A 17,922-nucleotide genomic window follows, 5' to 3' on the forward strand; every position below is an offset into this window, starting at 1 on the left:
TCTCTTTTGGACTGGCACGTTGAGTTCCAGCCCGGGTGCACATTGTGCTAGATTCTGTACACAGATTAAAGAAGAAAAGGTGCACGTTGTCCAAGAGTTTTTCCGTGCAAGTACACGAGGAGAGAAAACAGATGAATGCAATAAGCAGGGTGATCATGACTTAACAGTAAAGCAAGGCAACTAAATTCATCCGCTTGTGCAGAGCCTAGCACAATGCAGTTGGACCACATTGCTTGAAAAGTTAGCACTTAATAACAATAACAATGAGGTCTTTAAAATTAAAGTATTAATATCAGTTAGAGATCATAAGTTGCTTAGCCAGTGAATGAAGAATGCCATAAATCTCTAAGGAAAGGCCAGTTTCAAGTCAGTATCGTCTTGCCTCCTACTCAGGTTTTCTGCCAGTTTGCCCTGAACTAGAATAGTGCTTCTCCTGCATCACCCTTTTACTTATGATTACGGTGATTATTTCTTTATAATCATACCATCACTGTTTTAGGCTCTTGATAAATTCCTTCATGTCTGCCTCTGCTTTTGAAGCTGTCCTTTCCCTGTGCCCTTTCTCATTATATACATAGTGATTGATTTCCTCCCTGCTTTGCTGCCCATTGTTCACATTTGTGTGCGTGTTGCACTGTCTGTGATAGGAGCACTCAGGGGAGCTAAGGTATGGGATGAAAAGGGTTCTAATTTGGAGGAACTGCACAAAGATTAATGGATAGGTGATGAATAAGGTCTGAATCACGCCATGAGTGTACAGCATAGAATCCCAGAATGGTTTGGATTAGAAGAGACTTTAAATACCATCTTGTTTCAACCCCCCTGCCGTGGGCAGGAACACGTTCCACTATCCCAGGCTGCTCCAAACCCCATCCAACCTGGCCTTGGACACTGTCAGGGATCCAGGGGCAGCCACAGCTTCTCTGGGCACCCTGTGCCAGGGCCTGCCCACCCTAACAGGGAAGTATTTCTTGGTAACATTTAAACCTCCCCTCTTTCAATTTAAATCAGTTCCCCTTTGTCCTATCACTCTCTGGTTGTGCAAAAAGTCACTCTTCAGGTTTTTTTTAAGCTCCCTTCAAGTCCTGGAAGGGGCTCTAAGGTCTCCCCAGAGCCTTCTCTTCTCCAGTCTGGACAGCTCTAATCTCTTCTCAGCCTGTTTCCATAGCCAAGGTGCCCCAGTCCCCAGAGCATCTTCTCTTTCTGGGGCAGTGACAATGGACAAAATACACTGGTTTAATGAATGAGTGTGTGAGTTTTAAACTCTTTACTTCCCTGTGATGGTGCTGCAAATGATTTATTTTCACCTGATTCATAGATGGGTTGAATGAGGGCTTTCCTTTACCTAAGGCCTTCTGAACAGAGCACTCCAAAGAAAAAGTCCAGTGAGAGGTGATGATACCACACCAGTAGGTCCATTCACTGAAGGACAGACGTTTCACTACTGCAGCGTGCATCCAAGCCTTGTGAGCAAACTGCTGCATCTTTGTGTGTTTCCAACAATGCCTCTGAGTCTCTGTTTGCATTCTGTTATCCATGAAAGAAAACTGATGATCCTCCATTATTGACTGTTCCCGATCCATAAATTACTCTTCTTCCTCAATTTAGATGAGATTTGCAGGGAGGTGAGGGATACAGGTTGAAGATACCAAGCTCCCAAAACAAGAGACAGATGTCTGAAGCCATGATTCACCAGTGATGAGCTGCAACTGGGCCATGTAGACTTTGAAGAAATTCATTACATTTGTATTTCTTCTGTAGGGGGAGGATTTTCCTCAATGATTTGTATGACCTTGCTAAACCCAGATAGGTGGTAATTGAGCAGCAACTACTTCTTCAGAAGAAACAGAATAAAAATATTGAAAATATTGACTCACCCCAAAGGCAGTAAGCAGCACTTTGGTCTTTGACCTTTAAGCATCCTAGGGTAGTCAATAACCTGGCTGTTAGATGCTGTGCCTGCCACTGATTTTGATTTGGGAGTAGTTTAACCTTGAACCAAGATCTAAGTAACCACGGCAACAGGAAGTTGGCCTCTCCATCCAAGGAGTGGGGATCCATAAATCAAGGTCCCTAATGCAAACACTGTGTGCAGGTAGAGATTTGAGAGGATAAGTGGTTTGTGGGGGATTACCTTTGAAAAAAATGAATGACTGTCCCTTGATATGTTGAAACACAGCTTCACAAACTTTTTTTTTTTTTTTTTTTTTTTTTTTTTTTTATCAATAGAGGTCAACAGGTTACAGCTGCATGTTTTCATATGGCTCTTTATACAGGCCCTTCAGTTTAATTAGAACCAGATGTTGAATTTATGAGGTTGTTAGCATTATTATGTACCATATGCACGTGCATATATGTGTGTGTGTATTGATACATGCACCCACATGTGCATGTTTCTTGTGCACCCACTACACTAATGAATAAATAATATTAAGGCACAAACTCAAGCACTGTGGAGTGGTGAAACCTCAGGTGTGCATGCACAAGTTCCAAAGGGTAATTACCTAGCCAAATAGCTCACTTATTCTACGGGACACTGCTTTATTCAATGTGCAGAGCCCACCTAATGAACAGTTATTTGGGAGCTGGATTTTCCTTTTGCTATTCATTGCGTGACATCACATCTCATTTATTCCACATTTCTAAGCCTTGGTATGAATAGATGAATGTTTCATGAATGTTGATAATTTTATTTTCACGGGACTGCTCTTGAGATGAGGGGTATATTATTGTTCTCATTTGCACTAGAGAAGCCGAGCAGAGAGAGATTGAAGTCTAATGGATACAATTTGAGATGCTTAATACTAGATTTGAGGCTCTGGAAAGATGTGTGGTCTAATAGGCAGAGACTGCTCTGTTTATCTTCACCAAGCTGTGACCTGTATTGTTGTCTCACTTATTCCTGCCCATTCTTGCTTCCCTTTAATCCACAAGTTGATATCGGGTCACAGTTTCATCAGGACTCCTATCCCAAACCAGCTCATTCTGTAACCCCATCTTTCAGACTCCTCTCACTCTAGCATTTCTGTGCCTGAATCAGATAGAGATCGCTTCCACAGTTTCTGAGACAACACACAGATCTCCTGATATTTCTTATTTTACGTGCCAGAAGCATGGGTTCATAGGGACGGTTCATAGCAACTCTAAATAGCAAATACAAGGAATTTTTGATTGGCATCTGGAGAAGCTGAGCACAGACAATAGACACAAAAGTCTGGGAAAGGGTCTGGAACACCAGGAGCAGCTGAAGGAACTGGAGGGGCTCAGCCTGGAAAAAAGGAGACTCAGAGGGGACCTTCTCACTCTCTACAATTTCCAGACAGGAGGGTGCAGCCAGGTGAGGGTCAGACTCTACTCCCAGGCAACAAGGGACAGAACAAGAGGAAAGCTGTGCCGGGGGAGGTTTAAATTGGATATTAACAAAAATTTCTTCACAGAAAGGATTATCCAGCCCTGGCACAGGCTTTCTAGGGCAGTGTTGGAGTTCTCATCCCTGGAGGGATTTAATAGCCATGTGGATGTGACACTTGGGCACTTGGACTAGTTGTGGCCTTGGTAGAGGTGGGGGAACAGTGGGATGGATGATCTTAGGGCCTTTCCCAGGCTAGATGATTTTATGATTGTAGGTGTCAGAGCACTTGTGGAAAGTCTTCAAGGAACTACCAGGTGCTATCCAGGTGCAGCCAGGGGTGGCAGAGGGGGTCAGTCCTGCAGGGGATAAAGGCCCCCACCTGCTGACCTGACCTGCTGTGCAGGGAGGTTTGCTGCTGGCCTGGATCAGGAGTATTGTGGAGACATGCAAAAACCAGATCAGAGTGGCAAATAGAAGCAAGCAAACCTGTCAGGAGATTTTCATGACTGACCAAGAAGCTCCTGAATAATGTCAGATACCAAAAGGAAGCAAAAAAGACATGGAAACAGGTGACCCAGAGAACTAGAGCTACAACATCCAAGCACGCAGGGATGGGCATAGGAAGAAAAAGTCTATCTGGAGTTGAATCTAGGGCAGAACATCAACAAGAAATGTTTTACAGACACTTAAGCAGCCAAAAATAGCCTATGGAAAATATGGGGCCCTTGCTGAATGAAACAGGGACCCTGACTGAAAAAGATCAGCAGCAGACTGATTGTCCTCTTTGGCCTTTGAGAATCCCAGGCCCATGAGACTGATAGGGAAAGAAAACTTACCCTTGGAGGAGGATCTGATTAGGGAATAGTTAAACAAACTGGATAAGCAAAAGTCCATGGGATTTGGCAGGATGTATCCCTCAGTATATACTGAGGGATCTGGCTGGCATCACTGTGAGGCTACTCTTAGTTGTTTTTGAAAGGTTGGGGTGATCAGGAGAGGTTTCTGAGGACTAGAAGAGAGCAAATGTCAGTCTAATAAGGGCAAGAAGAAAAAGAAAGGAAGCAGTGAGGCCTTTCAGTCTCATCTCAATCCCTAGAATTTGGTGGAGTAAATAATTCTGAAGAGCATTTTCAAACGTATGAAGGAGGAAAAAGTGACCAGGAGTAATTATCACAGATCTATGAAGGGCAAATCATGCCTCACCAATCTGATGTTTCTTATCTTGACTTTAGTAAGAGTTCTGGCACTGGGTTCTATCAGCTTCTCATAGACAAAATGATGAAACAGAGGCAGGACAAATGCACACTATGATGGACTGAAAACTGTCTGGGATCAGAGGGTTGTGATGAGTAGCACAAAGCCCACATAGAGACCAATCAGCAGAGGTGCACCCGCTGATATGGGGCCTAAAAACTTTTAATATGTCAATTAATGAGCAGGGTGACAGGGTAGAGAACACCCTCAACAAATCTGGAGAATTTCAGAACTCAGAGGAGTGGCTGGTATGCCAGAGGAACATGGACCTATGGGAGAGTCCAAAAGGAGGCCACAAAGATTATTAAGAATCTGGGATATCTCTCTTATGAGGAAAGACTCAGAGAGATGAGATATTCAGCCTGGAGAAGAGAAGGCTCAGGGGGATCTTCTCTATGTGTGCAAATGTTTGATGGGAAAGAGTAGAGAAGGTGGAGCAAGACTATTCTTAATGCTGCCCAGTGACAGGATAAGAGTCAATGGGCACAAGATGAAACACAGGTTATTCCTGAACGGTGTAGTTTTACTGAGGGGATGAACAGGTCGTGGAGAGAGGTGGTGAAGTCTCCCTCCTTGGGGACATTCTTATCTGGCCAGATGTGGTCCAGGGTAAGCTGCTCTGGCTGACCCCGCTTGAGCAGGGTGAAGTGGACAAGGTGGTCTCAAGAGGAGCTTTCCAGCCTCAGCTGCTCTGTGATTTGTTGAATCTTTGTGTAGCTTAGTTGCCAAAATCTGATGCATTTTATCTGAGGTTCATGTGCAGGTTGAGATCTGAAAAAAAGAAGGCGTTTTTGAAAGATTATCTCTGATAAATGAATAGCTGCCCTAATCATGTTGAAGCCCATCATCACATAGACTGGGAAAGGTTTTCAAATTTCAATGCCAGCAGTTTAAATTTCACACATTTACAAGCAAACAAAATGGTTACAAACTATAAGAAAGTTTGAGAAATAGTGTTGGTGGAAGAATCTGCCAGCCATAAGTCCATATTTCTGGAATATTTTACCTCTTTGACATTTTTTTACCATTCATTTATTATGCACTGTAAACTCTAGGTAAAAAATATATATGACAAAGGACTCTTTCTTTTTTTTAACTGACTTCCCTTTGATGAGCTGCAAGGCAAATTTAATTAGGAAGGGAATTCCTGAAAAATAAATGTAATGTGCTTTATATGGGAATTGCATATTGAGGTTGTTCCTGATGCCTGCTCCTTTACTCAGATGAAACACCCACTAAGTCAGGTGTTTATAGCAGAGAAGTGTGTAACAAAGTGTGGAGAATGAACTATACAGGAAGTGATACATATACGTTCCCACTAAATAGAGTTACGAAGGATGTCTCTCTTTATGTATACATCAGGGTTTTTAGGAGAAAAGGTAGTAATGTGGAACTATTTTGTTGGTTTACCATTGTTTATAGAGATCAGTGATAATACATCCTTCAGCAAAATTATCAAAAATTAATAACAATGATGACCCTTGCTAGTATCAAGACTGTATTACAGATACATCCACAAGGAAATATGGACTATATCAATGTAGCAAGGACAGCAACTAACTTCTCTTTTTTTCAGATATTCCCCAGACATGTTACTCTACTAGTGTTCATCCAAATTTTGTTTCCTACCCCAGGAATTGCAGGTCCCCACTTAAAAGCAGACCAGACTTCACTTCATGGTAAAATGGAAAGTTCTGCCTGTAATGTGATGACCAGAAGGAAACCAGCAGCTGTTGACAGTGTTGCAATGCCAAGTCCAGTATTATCTCTCCTACCTTCATCATCAGCAACATCTGAAGCAGGTAATGCTGTTTTCACTCCACCCCCTCTGTTTCTTCCCCATCTTCCTTCTGGAGCTGCACAATATGTGCAACTAATTCTCACCCTGATTGGAGAAGTAGCTGCAAATGTGCATATTTAATGTAATAATCAGGCTATAATATTTCCAACTCTTTCTTACTGCGATTGCATATCTTGGCATATCAAATTATTTCTTTCACATACAAACACTCGTGCAATAATGAGGACGCAAGTAGCACCAGCCTGTATGGTCTAGCAAGACACTCTGAAACAAGACTCCTGGGATCCTTTCTCAGCCCTCTTGTTCCTTTCTTTTAAATGCTCCCATTCCTGTAGCCCGAACAAAGCAAATACACAGTGAATAGCTGAGGAAAAGTACTGCATACTTCAGTGATTTTAGTGTAATATTCTGTTTTGCAAATGCAAAATTGTCTGGGGCAATGAACAGTGATTTAAAATACCAGAATAAATAAGTCAGACTAGCATGCTTTTCTATCAACTTATATTTTGTGCTTCTATTTTGAATCAGATCAGAAAGGTGATATCTTTATACTGTTGGAAATGGAGCCAAGTCATTCAGGCATCATCATGCCTTTTCTTGGGCATGGATAGAGAAGTTAATCTTGCATTCTGTTTTAATTTCCAATGAATGGGGAATGCACAGTTCATTACCCTATATGCAGCCATTAGAAGTTTCATAGTCTTGTCAAACTTTTGATGCCACATTCACAAAAAACATATTTGTATCACTGATTTACAGAATTATTATATATTTAATTACTGATTAACAGAATTATTGCATATTTAATCATTCAACTGAAAGTGCTGTTTCAATGCGCTTATTTTTATTTCCCTTCTCACTTCTTGAATAAATAGTGAAAACAAGGGTTTCATGCTGCAAAGTAGCCTCTGTAAAGATAAATTTTTATATTAAAAAAATCAGGATTGTCTGTTTAGTCTTTAATACTTTCCTATATATAAACCAAGGACAGATTTTTAAAGCAGTGGAGAATGAAAGCACACAAATATTTTATGATCCGTTTCAAGATGAAAGTGTATGCTTGACTGCATAGCTCATTCTTTCCATTTTCAGAAGTCTAATTAAATTGTTGGTTTATCTGTAGCCCAGATGTTGAAATAATTTAGTTGAAAACTAAAAGAAACTGTGTTAATGGGAAAACAGGACAGTGCTATGGGTTTCCTGTAATTAATAGGAAGCTCTTTGAAAATTACTCCATTCAAACCAAGTCAATAAATTGAGCCCAGCTTTGAGCAGCCTCCTCTGTGCCATGTTCTTGAAAGTGGTCTCAGGCACCTCCAAAGGGATGGAGAATGACAGGCATCAAGAAGGATTTTAGAGCTTCAGACATAACAGAGCCATCCAGAATAAAATTAGGGGGTCAATGACAAACATCCAAGGGGTCTGCCTGGATGTTTGCCTGAGTTACCTCATTGTTCATCATCACTTTGCTGGAGTGGGTCTTTCAGCCTCCTCTAAGCTACCTCAGAAATACATCTTTTTGGTAGAAATTGCTCCCTTTGCTTCAGAAACTGGTTCCAGCATCATATCATTGCTGCATGGTCTTCAGGCATGGCCTGCAGCCATTTCAATTTGTGAGACTGAGTCTCACCACAGCTGCAGACCCTGGGGACACCAGACTTCCATGTGCCTTATATAAACTGTGGTTTAAGACTGACATTGGTTCTTGCTTGTTTTGGGCCAGATAGGTGAGGTTGTTTGGAGAGTGGAGAAAGGATGAAGGAAAAGTACAAATTTCATTTGGGACTGGATTTTGCCTTCCTGGAGACAGCATGTTGGGAGGTGGAGGGAGGTCAATATGCCTGGGTAAAAACGTGTCCCCCTGTACATGCATGGTGCCTGGAGGCTGCCACATGTTGCATCACCTCCATGGCAGCATATTCACTTTTTCATATGCCTGCATGCAGGCATAAGGTTACTGTTCCCCACCTCCTCTTTAAACACCTCTAAAGGAATTCCACCAAATAGATCAAGATGGAAGTCATCCTCCCAAAGCAAGATTCCCATGTACAAACAGCAATGTGCAGAAACAGAAAAAAAAAAACCAAAAAAACACTAAAACAAAAACTAAGACCAACACAGACCAGAAAAAAACCAAAAATCTAAAACCAGCACAGACCAGCTTGGGTCCGGGGCTGGGCAGGGTCTGTCTGGATAAAATGGAAAAGATTAATACTTAGCTTTGGTTTTCAGCAGAGCAGTATATCACATGGCAATATAGGAAAATATTTTATATTTTGATTGCTCACCAACAGCTTCCAGATGAGTTGATAACACCTAATGGCTCTCACTTCAATAGTAGTTTACTCTGGCAGATCTCCCTGATATTTTATCATATGCACAACTCATCAAAGTTTCCCCCTGCAGACACATCAGACTCTTTCTGCATAGTCTTCCTACACCAAATGTAGAATCAGATGTCCCTGACATTCAATAGTCAAAATAATGTTGGGTTTCCCAATATCTCATTTAAAAGCCTGACTTGAAAGCATATGTACATACTCAGTACATGCATTCTGACTACTGTCAGACTGTGTAACAATTCAAATGCTTTCTAGGGCCTGCAAGTTCAGAGGCTTGCTAGGAAGAAAGAAAAAGAATTATTAGTAGCTTCTAACAAGCTCCCTGAGAAAGCCATAAACACCCCGAAGCATTTACGAAGGAAAAATTAGTGCAGTAAGCCAGCACAGAACAGCACAGAAGTTTGGGTTTTTTTTTTTTCCTAAACGTGAAAATGAGTTTCAGCACAAAAATGAACAGACTTGTGAGCTTGCAAAGTTTTATAAGGTCCAAAAAAGTATCTAAACATAAAGGAAGACAGTGGTGTTCAGCTCGTACATTTACATGCAGGAACAGAAACTTACCCATATTTGTCTGCATATCAGTTAATTTTGGGGAACTGGGCAGTTTGGCAGAAAGCAGGCACCAACCTTTGCTCCACTTGGGCAGTGTCTCCTCAGAATCAGGCTTCACTCAGGACTGTCAGCCTGAGTGACCTCTGGAGTGTCTAAGACACTCACTGGGTTTCAGGATGGACAGGAGTGCTGCGTTGTTCTTATCCAGAATCAGGACATCAAAACAATATGCAAGGTCACCTTCAATTTAATCAAGTTCCCATTTTAGAATTTAGAAGCTGAGGTCATCCTCTACCAACTATACAGACCAGGTCTCCATCGACCACATTCAGGTGGTAATACCAATCTGCAGAAACAACTGGCTGCAGGTAAATCTCAGTAAAGACACAAAAACTTTGTAGGTACTTGGCTAATGTTGTATTTCAATTTTTTTTCTAGTTCCTTGGCTTACTTTCTTCCTAATGAAAATGGAGAGTAAAGCCAAATCTGGTATCATCATGATACCTTGCAAGCATTCCTGTATTTCTACTAAATTTTCCATTGTCAATCACCAACTAAAAAATTTCAGCTTTACTTTCTGAAAAAAAAGCACCTCAAATGTTGGAATTAAAAAATAGTATAAGACTTGAAAATGTGCCCTGACAATAACAATAAAAGGCAAAAGGTGGACACTGAAGAGTGAGCCAAATGCTTGATTTTTTAGATCTTCTGACCTGAAGCTACTCTCAGGATGTGGGAGGGACTCAAAGGATTTGAATGCTTAAGGCTGAAGTTATTGGGACTACTTATGTCAATCACCAGTGAGGACAGATGAGAATAATCATTTTCTGTGACAGGGACTTAACCTTTTTTGATCAAATTTCTGTGAAATAGCTTGCTGCCACTTGCCTTTAGGGATCTTGAATCCACAGTTTTTAGGGGTGACCTACTTGGGAGGAATTTTGTGCAACTAATTAGCTTCTCCTGAGTAACTTGGATATTTCATTTCCTTTCTCTTTTCCTTTGGTACCAAAATGACTGCATTTCTCTTTTCTTTTGTCCTTTGTGAACCACAAACTGCAAATGGGCTTTATTTTTCTTTTTGGTGTGGGGAGTGGGTTACATATGGAAAATGTATTTTGTTTTGTAATTAATGAAAACCAGACTTTGGGAAGTTGGCCATCCCAGGTCTTTATTTATAAGAGAGCATATGTCTGTGTTTTGTTTATGACTCACTCCTACTTCTTACATTGTAACTTGGGTTTGTTTATGCAAGCTTTTCGCTGAATCCAAGCAACATGGTGGTATAAGAGCCAATAATTTATGTTCTCCAAGAGGGGAGGCCAGTGAATGAGGTTTATATGCTGAATCTGCCACAGGCCATAGAGAGCAAGAGGTGATTCTACCACTTGACAGCTCCTGGTTATCTACAGAAAATGCTACAATAGCAACTTTATTTAAACTACTGCTGGAAGATTAGCCTGTTAGCCGTGAAGGCAGAGATAACCCCCAAATGAACCTTTCTCAAAATCTTGCCTGCTCAGGAAACTTCAAGGATTTCAAACTCAAATGACTGCTTGACAGTAAGGTGTAAATTAAGTTTGCAAGTAGATGTGGGTTGGGGTTAATTCAGTGGGATGTTTTATTCTTTACCAAAAAGAAATTCTGAGGTTCATCATTTCTTTCCCAGTAGCACAGAATGGATATGTTAGGAGTGAAGGGGAGCACCAGTTATTGCAATTGCAGAATTAATACATTCTGTTTCCCTCACAAAGGGGTAGTTACTTCTAATCTGTGTGCAAATCCTGAACTCTGAACAGATGCCATGTTCAGGAAAGGACAATGAGACAATTTAGGCAAAACAAGCAAGGTCTCGTGTCCTAAGCAAAGGACCAGGAGCCAAGAAATACTGGGTACTCTTTCCAGCTCTGACAATGAGTCACAACGTGACCTTGGCAAGAGACTTAACTACTTTGGACTTCGTTCAGATCTAAAGTAAGTTATCTGAACCAGGAGTAAGCTTACTTTGGGGGCCATTAAAGTCAATTATATGACTGAGTAGTTTCAGCTAGTATCTGCAGAGATAATAGTACAGAAACCCAGGCAGGGGTAATGAATTTGCCACAGATGAAGTGACCCACACATCTTTTCTCTGCCCACTAGTTTCAGTAGCAAAGGCTCTTCATACTAACTGGCATTCATGACAAGAATTAAAGGCTGAATTGAAGACACCAGGATTATATCTCTGGGCTGTAGAAGGTTTAATAGTTAAGGTGGGCCAACATGACAGCTATGCTAAGCTTCCTTCCCTCCTATTAAAAGTTCAAAAAGCAGGACGAAGCAAACCCATGCATAAACGTTGCTGTAGCAAAAGCTTTGTTGCTTTAGAAGAGGTAACAGGCAGAGAGAAATCTCTGAAGAATACTTATATCAAAGTTGCATTTTCATCTAGTCTTCATGATGCTGGAAGAGGTCAAAGGAGAGTTTCCAATCACTGTTGTTTGACCTACACTTGTTTCTCTCCTTGTCTCCCAACAGCCAGCTCGCCCCTGAAGAAAAGGTTCAAGCGCCGTGAAATTGAAGCGATCCAGTGCGAGGTGCGCAAGATGTGCAACTACACCAAGATCCTGTCCACAAAGAAGAACCTGGATCACGTGAACAAGATCCTGAAAGCCAAGCGGCTGCAGAGACAATCAAAGACAGGCAATAACTTCGTGAAGAAGAGGAGGGGGCGTCCTCGGAAGCAACCCCTTTCCTTTGACGAAGACTCCAGAGACCAAATGCCCGTTCTGGAAAAATGTGTTGACCTTCCGAGCAAAAGAGGTCAGAGACCAACACTCAACCCTTTAATATTGGAGCAAGCAGCCACTCAAGATACAATCATGGCCACCATCGAGGCTGTCATACACATGGCTCGAGAGACGCCACCCCTGCCACCTCCTCTGCCTCCTCCACCCCCTCCACTCCCTCTCCCTCTACCCCGGGCGCCCCGGGTTGGAAAAAGGAAAAACAAGTCTCCACAGGAGGAAGAGGAGGACGTGAAAGTGAAGCGACACCGGAAAGGCAGAGGGAGCGAAAGTGAAGGCCTTCCCTAAGGCCAATGCACCTCATCAGATGTTGGGTGCCCATAGTGGAGCACGCCAGGACTGGGGGACAGGAGGTGCACAGTCCGCCTCACCCCTTTGGCAGCACCAGACTGACCTGTCCCTTCAGCAGCCAGAACTCATTGCAGAGAGCTCTGCCAGCTGGGGCTCGCATCTTTCCTCTTCATCGCTTTGACCCAAGCCCCCCCCCCCAGAAAAGAGGGGGGAAAGGCACGGGAAAAGTGGGGGATAGAGGGGAGGAGGATGTGTGTCAAAGTTGGAAAAAGCATGAACTCTGCCAAGTTTCCAAAACTAATCTGAATCTCAGCGTTGCTGTTCTCATACCGTACCCAGAGGCGGGAAGTCATCCTCGCAGAAAGCTGAACGTTGTCACTAAGGGTGCATGCTTGACTCTGATTCTGTTTGGTGGGCCAGGTGAAACTAAGAGTAACTTTACCATAGTATAAATCACTGTAAAAAAAAAAAAAAAAAAAAAAAGAAACAAAGAAAGAAACAAAGAAGAAAAACACCCAACAAAAAATAATGTCATTTCCTCAACTGTGATATTGGTTATAATCTATTTGAATTTTTTTTCTTTTCCAGTTTTATATATCTACCAGGCTTTGGGACAGCATAAGCCAAAATGCCTGGCTCCTGCTAGAACTATGTATTTCTTTCTCATTTACCTGCCTAGTTACAACTAGCTGCAATATAGGCAATAGAAAATTAGAGCCTTACATGTGTGCACACTCATTCCGAGTGCTATCCCAAGAAACGACGGAATATCACGGCATTTAAATAAGGTGTTCACAGATATTCGGTTACTATAGCACGTTTATATGAAGCAACTTGGCAATGGCATGTGAAAAAGGGGTCATCCATCAGCCAAGTTGTTTTGATGCTCGGTACATATGAGTAGAGAACAGCAAGACACTTCTGGGGAATAGTTATAGTAAACATGGAAAAAATCACCAAAAAAAGAATATAAAAAAGATAAAAGAAAAAAAAATAGGACAGAAAAAAAAAATTAGAATTAAAAACAGGGCCCAAACCTACCAAGTCTTTACCATCTGCAATTCCCAGTGAAATTGACGGGAAATCCAGAATACGAATAATTTGCATTGGGTAGCAATGCCTTGATATTATCTTTTAAAGAAAATAGACAAAGTAGATTGTTTTAAAAAACTATAGAACAAACCCTATGGATAATAGATCCTTCTTGGCAATTATTTCTGAAAAAAAAAGAAAAGGAATAAGTGTTCTTATCTGAAAATAGAAATAAAAATGTTCAAAGGGTATCACCACTGCAATTGTATTAATGCCACTTTGGACATGTTCTCCAAGTTGTGGTTGCCTTAATAAACTAAAAAACTAATTTTTTTTTTTTTTTTTGTACATAATGTAATTATAAAGCTCTCAGTCTGCATGGATGCAAACTGTGTGTGACAAATCGTCTCTTTAAATGGTCAGTTCAAATTGTACATTTCTCATTCGAGTTGTCCGTTAGCCATTGATTTAACTTGGGTAAAATACCCAAGCTCCATTTCCACAGCCCAATTAAAATGTTTAGCTAAAACAAAGACTGAACAAAAAGCTGTTCCATTGCAGTGTCAATGCTTTTTAAAAAGAAAGTCAACTGTTGAAATTTGAAATAGATACTTTCAACTGTATTTCCTTTCTTTTTAAATCCTGCGGTGCAGTCAACACCTAGCATAGCAAGATGGATATTAAAATGGGAACAGGGAGGGAAGATTCCAGCAAGGGAGGGGGTTTGGAATTACTTAATGGTTCACAAGCCAAATGCTGTTCCCTTTCTTGAGAAATCTTGAATTGGTTTATTGCCAAGGAAGCTTCATATAGCACGACACTAAAAAAAAAAAAAAAAAAAAAAAAAAGAAGAAGAACCACAAGAAAACCCCACCAAAAAAACAAAACAACAAACCCAACAAAAGAGTCCCCACAAAAAATGTTGTGTTTCTATTCTGTTATTTATTTACAAAAATCATATCAAGACTATGGTGTTAGAGGAACACTGTAAACATACAACTCGTTATTTTTTAGAGACTGATTTTTCTTCTGTGATAGCACCTTAGCTTATTAAAACTGAATGCATATGGGGATAGGATTGCGTCGGGGAGCTGGAAGAGGGGATGTATTTTTTTTTATTTTTTAAGACTGGAACAAATTTTGAGGTCCTAACTCCTTAAAACTGATAAGAGGGATCACAGAATTTTGTTTCCAATTTGTTTTGCATCATTCATCATACCTATTTGTGCTTTTTGTTTTCCAATTAATGCAGCTTAGAAATAAATTGGCTGGTTGCTCGTTCTGTTAAAACCAATTTTGCTTTTCAGCTCTCTTGAATTAGCACAGTGTTACTGACTGAAGTTGTAGGCCTGCAGAGAAAAAACCCTAAACCTCATTGAACTCCTCTCTTCTTCCTTAAAAAGCATTGGATTGAGGTTTAGTTAGTTTATAAACCCTTTTTTCCCAATCTCCTTTGGGCCTGAAAGTAGGTGACAGTCACTTAAAATGACAAGAAAAAATCGTAAGTTTGGTATTCCAGGTAGCTGAAATTAAGCCAGACAACAACTTATCCTTAGTTTTATCTCCAGTGATGTCATTGAAGGATATTTCAATGTATAGTGAGTGAAAAAAGGTCTGAAGGCAACAAATTGTGTCACTGAATGCCCGTCATGGTTTCCAGAGTGTCAGAGTACCCATGAGGGCTGGATTTGGGCTGGACCACACTGGGATAAAACTGCCCCAGGGAAGGATAATTGAGTGGCTGCTGCCTCCCATGCTCCTGAGCTTTGGGAAAGGAATGCTCTTATCCTTCCTAAAAGTGCTATCCAAAAAGCTGCTAAAGGCACAGTGTTTAAGGAGAGCATCCACTTGGAGGGAATAACCCCACAGACCCTTCATTGAGCAAAAACATGAAGAGGTCCTATTTGTCCCAGAGAAATTAAGTTCAAGACTTGGTAGCTGAATGCTGTCAGCATAGGATGGGCTCCATCCAGAAGCTCAAAGTTTGTTTTTCACAGCAAGAAGGTGCTGGTGGAGCATGGTGCTGTGGTACAGCTTTGGCTGTTTGTTCACACAGCACCCTCGTGCAGCTGGTCCTGGGCTGACAGGAAGAGTAGCTTGTTAGTGTCATAAAAAGCAGAGTGAAAATACTGTTAGATGGCACTCAGAATTTGTGTTCTGCATGTTGCATAGTCTATAAAGATGATAAGCAAGTTGCTGACAGAATAATATTATAAGGCGATGTACTACATGCAGATCATAAAGGATTTAGTTTTAGGGCTTAAGGCTAAAATCCCACTCCTGCAGTTTATTACCCAACAATATTCCAGTAATGAGCTTTTTGATTTTTTTCCCTTACCACGAGGAAGATTTACAGAGGAACTCTCTAGATTGTCTCCACACATTTCCAAATACTATATAAAACTGGGGTGAAAGCCCTTTGCTTACTAAGACCAAAAAAACCTTTCAAACACCTCCGCTGTGTCACAGATTAGCACACATCTGAGCATGCTTCAATAAAAACACAAAACAGTATCACGTGGCTGTGAGCCATATGAAATGAGGCCACGGGTTTGCATCCACTCTGTGGGTCTTTTATTCCTCAATCCAGTGTAAAACCAGAAATGGGGATAAATGTTCAGGGAGAGAGGAGGAAAAAAAAAAAAAAAAAAAAAAATTAAAAAATAAAAAAATAAAAAAAAATTACCACTTGTGTCTCCAAGACCTTCATGCTGCCAGCTTCTTGAGCCCTTCAATATTAAATTTTCTGTGAAGCACCTTGCAAGTTTTTGGATAACTGTTAAAAAAAAAAGTAGAATATGGAAAAAATAAATTAAAAAGAGGTGAACATAGTCATCAGCTCCCCGGATATCCTACAGCATGGCCCATTTGGCAGCAATGCTGTGGAATATAGAATATTCTATTTGTGGTTTTTTGGGTAGCATCTGGTGCAATGGGGTGCTGGTTCATCACTAGGGCTTCTGAGCACTACAGTAATGCACCGAATAAACAGAAATCACTGTTCCAAACACAAGGATTTCCCTAACTCTTATTTTCACAGGCCCTGATTCAGGACTGCACTTAAGCACATCTAAGGAGCATCCTGAAGAGTTTGAAGAACAACTAAAAAAATAAAGAGAAAAGGGAAACAAAAAAACCAAAAAAAAACCAACAAAAAAGAAAAAGAATCTAAACAGAAAAACCAGGATGGTTTTCTGAATTGAAAGAATAAACATCTTGCCCTTGTAATGCCTCTTCTTTCCTTATAATCCAAAAACTGGGGTGCAGCAGTTCTGAGATAATTAGAAGCACATTTCAACAAAGGACACATATTGGAGATCTCCTTAAGATGCCTGCCTAGGCTGCATAAAACACTACATAGAAAAAAAAAGAAAAAGAAAAAAAATATAAAAACATGAAAAGAGCTGCCAATTGGACAACATGGGGAAGCAGTTCAATCCCATGTTGGTTTGTTTTACTTTTCTTTTTCTTTATTTTTTTAAGCTATTTCTTAAATAATAAATGCACATGAAGTGTTAAATATGTATATACTGTATTTCAAAAAAATTAAAAAATCAAACGAATGGGGCACAAGATTGTTCTATAAGTCGTGCTGGCTAATTTTTAGTTTGTATTCATAAGTGGTTTTTAAAAGCCTTTTTTAAAGTGTAATTTGCATGTTCTACTTTGATTGTATGTAAACATATTTTAGAGCAAAAAAATGTATTTGTATTTTATTGAATATAGAGGCAAGAAAAAAACTTGTACATTGTTTGAAATGTTCTTTTTGTAACAGTTTTTATTCATGAAGCATTTTTGTACATTTAAAAATGGATATGGACTTGATGTTCTTTGAGGCTTAGATACATCTGGCATGCTTTAATGTCATGCTCCTTCATGATCTTAGATGTTGGTTTTTAAACATTTTTTTCTAAAACAAAGCTCAGTCTTTTCGCTACCAAATCAGGTTAGCACAGTATAGAGCACTTAACTAAAAAAAAAAAGAAAAAAAAAAAGTTAATCCTATTCATATGTTATTCATTGTGTGAAATTAAAGGAATTCAATTCAGTCTAACATGAGTTGTGAATTCTTTTGTCTTATTTTCCATCTGTTTCCCATCACTAAGGAGTTTAATAGCTTTTGGGATAATAATACCATGCATTCACAAGCCCTCTTTATGGTAATGGAGAAAAACATGCTTTGGTTCTGTTCTTTTTTCTTTTCTTTTCTTTTCTTTTCTTTTCTTTTCTTTTCTTTTCTTTTCTTTTCTTTTCTTTTCTTTTCTTTTCTTTTCTTTTCTTTTTTTTTTTTTTTTTTTAATTTTTCCCAGAATATCCTTAAAAGTTAAAAATGGACTGTGCCATAGGCCCCACGGGCAAAAGAGGGATTCACACTTCAGTGCTGTGCCTATCACTAAATGGACAGAGACCTCTCTGGTCCAAATTGTGTCCTCAGGCACCAGCAGAGCAGAACTTGCCACCTAGGTGGGATTTCCACTCCAGAAGCAGATGGAGCATCCCTCTCCAGATCCC

The 17,922-nt window shown here is 40.2% G+C and overlaps 1 protein-coding gene across 2 annotated transcripts in view; it reads left to right on the forward strand.

The window, feature by feature from the left end:
• The window catches only part of SETBP1 (SET binding protein 1), a 270,172-nt gene extending 252,773 nt beyond the window's left edge, over nt 1-17,399 (forward strand). For both annotated transcript variants that reach the window (XM_082301923.1, XM_082301924.1), the window contains 2 exons: nt 6,241-6,408; nt 11,819-17,399. In XM_082301923.1, the coding sequence (XP_082158049.1) occupies nt 6,241-6,408; nt 11,819-12,375 (725 nt within the window). In that variant the 3' untranslated portion in view covers nt 12,376-17,399. The remainder of the gene's footprint in view (nt 1-6,240; nt 6,409-11,818) is intronic.
• Nucleotides 17,400-17,922: the final 523 nt, after the last annotated feature.

The sequence above is a fragment of the Coloeus monedula genome, assembly GCF_965178545.1.
Source record: "Coloeus monedula genome assembly, chromosome: Z".
Classification (NCBI taxonomy): Eukaryota; Metazoa; Chordata; class Aves; order Passeriformes; family Corvidae; genus Coloeus; species Coloeus monedula.